Here is a 4,574-nt window from a genome sequence, read left to right as displayed (position 1 = left end):
GACAAAGGATCATTTACATGCTATTATACAAACGACAAAAAATATGTTTGTCAGCTATGGACATTGTTACTTCAGGTATTGTACTGCAAGGTCAACTCATCCAAATGCAAATAGCCTAAATATGCACCAAACAGTATTTATCCAAGATAAAGACTGGAAATAGCTTTGTTCTCTTTAATGAAAGGCTGATGATCATCCACCAGAGACAGTGATATCATCAAAGTGAGCGTCTGGCTTTGAACAACAGGTATATCACTCTTTCCTCTGCTCCTCCGCTCCTCTGTGATCAATCTATGCTGTCAGTCGAAGCCCAGCCTGTTTTTGTGCAGTAGGTGATAAAACTAAATAATTCAACCCATAATGTATTTGATAAATTACTGAATAACTGAGTGGATCCTGACAGTGATTGGATTAGACTACTTAAAAGTTTGATAATATACTGCCTCTACTATACATACTACTCACATGCTTACTTAAATTGATCAGTACTCTGTTATCATTTAATATACATTTAATAGAAATGTTTTGAAAGCAAGAAAATAATCATGAAAGTCTCCGTGTTATCTGAGGAGATAATCCCTCATGAACATCAAATGAAATTAACTTTGGTGAACTTAATTAATCAGTAACTTTAGCGAACTTATGCAACTGTAAAAGGCAAATACTTACATAAATAAACTTCAAGGCTCTCTATTGTGTGAAAATATACATTTATTGATCCCATGGCAGAAAAATATATTTTAAAAAGTGTACAAGACTGACACAACATGGCCATTGCTGCTTTTGTCGGTACTTCATCGAATTAATACGTTTTCAGACAACAGAGGTTTGTGACAATAAAACTTTTGGGGGACATATCCATGGTATACCACTGCTTTCAGCCAATCAGCATCCAGGGCTCGAACCACCCGGTTTATAATGCCCTTTTAACCATGACAATCTAAGGTCATCATAAGTGTGAGTAATATACTCAAATAACGCAGGCTGTACAAATACTCATACAAACACCATTCTTACTGGACCAACAATTATATCTACAAAGTCCAGTAAGAACTTGATAACAAGAGTTCATATATATATTCATCTTTAATAATGTACGTTCAATAATACCCTTCTATACTTTATTTTATAGTGTCAATAGTATCAACAGTATTAACATGTATTGTAAATTATTATACATAATTTCTCAGTTACTAATCTAAATAGATTTCTAACCCCATTGTGCAAAATGTTAAAAACTCCCTGCCTTAAATAGCTCTAAATCTCTGTAATAGATTGATTAATACTGATGCGTCTACTGTTAACAGCATACATGGTCTTGAACTGCCCCTGCAGGGCACAGAGGATGGTCCTCCTATAGGTGCACGACAGGAAGTAGTAGATTATGGGGTCCAGACAGCTGTTGAGGGAAGACAGGAGCAGAGTGAGCTCGTTGAGGATGTGAAGAATCTGCTTACTGTCCAGGGCCTGAATCAGATCCATTTGGGCCAGCACGTAGGGCACTCGCACCAGGTGGTATGGCAGGAAGCACAGTGTGAAGATCACCGGCACCACAAAAGTCTTCCGGACGACCCTGCTCTTCTTCCGCTGGGCCTTGGGGTCCCGGTTCCCTAAGGACATGGTCCTCACCTTGGTGGTTATGCTGGCATAGAAGCAGAGGAAGAGGATGAAGGTGGCACAGAAGAAGGCTACCATGGTGAGGTTTGCCAGGCCCCCCAGGAGACCTTTATGGTGGAAGTGGAAGCAGATCCTGTCACAGGGTTGCTGCCTGTCATTCCTGAGGAAGAACAGAGACATGCCCAGGACCAGGCTTGTCCACACCAAAAAGGACGCCCGGTGGCTCCACCGCACCCTGTGGATTCTCAGGACCCACACAGGCTTGATGATCTTCAGGTAGCGGTCCAGACTGATCAGACTGAGGAACAGGATGCTGGCATACATGTTGACGTAGAAGAAGATGCCCAGCACCTTGCAGACGTAGAAGGGGCCCTGGCTGTTGTGGTAATAGACCCGCATAGGTAGACACAGCACCAACAGGAAGTCAGCTATGGCCAGGTGTCTCATGTACACAGCCATGGACGAGTCGGAGTGCTTCCTCAGGAAGAACACAAATATGGTCATGGTGTTACTGACCAGGCCGAAGAAGCAGATTATTGAGTAGAGAATAGGTAAGGTAGGAGACAGGATGCCATCATGGATCTCACAGTTGCCATTTACATCAACCCCACTGGTGTTTACTCCTAGTTCCATCATCGTCCCACTAACGGTGGTATTCAGTCTAGTCCCAACGGCCGAGACACAAGCTGAATCACACGGACGACACATGCTGATCAATCAACTAAAGGAAAGCAAAAGTTTAATTAAAACCCATATATTTCAAAAACACCATGCATACAATTTTTTTCTTTCAATGCAAGAAAAAGTATGATCAAATCAAATAAACTAAATGTATGAAAGTTGCGATATTTGTTATATTATGCTGTGTTGATTGAAGTCTGAAATAAACTATCATCAAGCCATGTTATTACAACCAGAAAACGAGAACTTACATGGGTAGCTGCTCTGCTCTGCCCTCCGCTCCACTCTCAGTCTCAGACTGAAATGAATGAGTTCCTGTGCATGAGCAGTGCTTTTGACAGAACCATGTCCCATCAAGGAAATACTGAGATGTGACGTGAGTCAACCATCAAATCATCCCTGTTAAGACAGCTTATGTTGCTTCCTCAATCGCAAAGCTTTCAGCGAAGGGAAAATGAGACAGACAGTTCTGAGGGCCCTGTCACGACGTTAATCTCTAGATAGATGTGGATGAGTAAAATTTGAAGAAAACCCAACATTGTCTTGACTTCATTGTTTTGGGGACTATATGAGTTTATGATATACTGCTCCTGGGTCTATGGAGTACAAACAAGCATTGTGAAGACAATAAATATTGTAATCAGATTACAGATACTTTTGGAAAAATAGACGATTACTTCTTGCATTACTTTTAATTTGCCCACGCCATTAGTGTACTGGGAAAAGATTCAAAGTTCAGTCTTGAATTTTATATGGAAAGGGAAACGTCACAGAATTAAAATTACCACACTCCAGCAACCCAAAGGTCTTGGGGGTCTAGGTTATATGCTTTGTCTCTAGTGCTCCACCCATTTAAGAAATGGTTTTAACAAGATAAATGTCTTCCTTCGTTGGACATAGAGGAAAATATAGTGGCACCATTTACATTGCAAATTCATCACAAATAAAAAACTTAAATATCACATTTATATAAGTATTCAGACCCTTTACTTAGTACTTTGTTGAAGCACCTTTGGCAGCGATTACAACCTAGAGTCTTCTTGGGTATGACACTACAAGCTCGGCACACCTGTATTTGGAGGGTTTCTCACATTATTTTCTGCAGTTCCTCTCAAGCTCTGTCAGGTTGGATGGGGAGCGTCGCTGCACAGTTATTTTCAGGTCTCTCCAGAGATGTTTGATCGGGTTCAAGTCCGGGTTCTGGCTGGGCCACTCAAGGACATTCAGAGACTTGTCCTGAAGCCACTCCTGCGTTGTCTTGTCTGTGTGCTTAAGGTCGTTGTCCTGTTGGAAGATGAACCTTCGCCCCAGTCTGAGGTCCTGAGCGCTCTGGAGCAGGTTTTCATCAAAGATCTCTCTGTACTTTGCTCCGTTCATCTTTCTCTCGATCCTGACTAGTTTCCCAGTCCCTGCTGTTGAAAAACATCCCCACAGCATGATGCTGCCACCACCATATTTTACCGAAGGGATGGTGCCAGGTTTCCTCCAGATGTGATGCTTGGCATTCAGGCCAAAGAGTTCAATCTTGGTTTCATCAGACCAGAGATTCTTGTTTCTCATGGTGCTCTATAGATGGTTGTCCTTCTGGAAGGTTCTTCCATCTTCACAGAGGAACTCTGGAGCACTGTCAGAGTGACTATCGGGTTCTTGCTCACCTCCATTACCAAGGCCCTTCTCCCCGGATTGCTCAGTTTGGCCTGGCGGCCATCTCTAGGAAGAGTCTTGGTGGTTCCAAACTTCTTCCATTTAAGAATGATGGAGGTCACTGTGTTCTTGGGGACCTTCAATGCTGCAGAAATGTTCTGGTACCCTTCCCAGATCTGTGCCTCGACACAATCCTATTTCGGAGCTCTACGGACAATTCCTTCGACCTCATAGCTTGGTTTTTGCTCTGACATGCGCTGTCAACTGTGGGACCTTATATACACAGGTGTGTGTCTTTCCAAATCATGTCCAATCAATTGAATTTACCACAGGTGGACTCCAATCAAGTTGTAGAAACATCTCAAGGATGTCCAATCGAAACAGGATGCACAGGATTTTATTTTATTTAAGGCCTGAATACTTTCCGAATGCACTGTATATCATTAGAAACTAATCTATGACTCTTTAGTGTCTTGCTACAGGATGTAGCAGCAGGATGTGTTCAAGATAGTCTCACTTCCCGTCAAGATAAAACCTCAGACCCCTCACCACACTAACCTTACAGAAAGTATATAGGGCCCTCTTTTCACATGACCCAATTGTCTGTTCCATCAGGAAAAACTTTTCGAAAA

At 42.2% G+C, this 4,574-nt stretch overlaps 1 protein-coding gene across 1 annotated transcript; it reads right to left on the bottom strand.

Annotated features, from left to right (window-relative positions):
* Positions 1–691: 691 nt before the first annotated feature.
* LOC115154646 (P2Y purinoceptor 14-like) lies at positions 692–2,595 on the bottom strand. The gene is made up of 2 exons (XM_029701092.1): positions 2,550–2,595; positions 692–2,338 (listed from the first exon to the last, which is right to left on the bottom strand). Exon 2 carries the CDS (start codon positions 2,323–2,325, stop codon positions 1,258–1,260), a length of 1,068 nt encoding a protein of 355 aa, XP_029556952.1. The 5' UTR covers positions 2,326–2,338; positions 2,550–2,595; the 3' UTR covers positions 692–1,257.
* Positions 2,596–4,574: the final 1,979 nt, after the last annotated feature.

Source organism: Salmo trutta, chromosome 19 (assembly GCF_901001165.1).
Source record: "Salmo trutta chromosome 19, fSalTru1.1, whole genome shotgun sequence".
NCBI classification, from domain to species: Eukaryota; Metazoa; Chordata; class Actinopteri; order Salmoniformes; family Salmonidae; genus Salmo; species Salmo trutta.
This window is presented reverse-complemented; position numbering and strand designations above follow the sequence as displayed.

Excerpts from the sequence above, each read along its gene's own strand:
- LOC115154646 (XM_029701092.1), bottom strand. The coding sequence starts at position 2,325 with ATGTGTCGTCCGTGTGATTCAGCTTGTGTCTCGGCCGTTGGGACTAGA.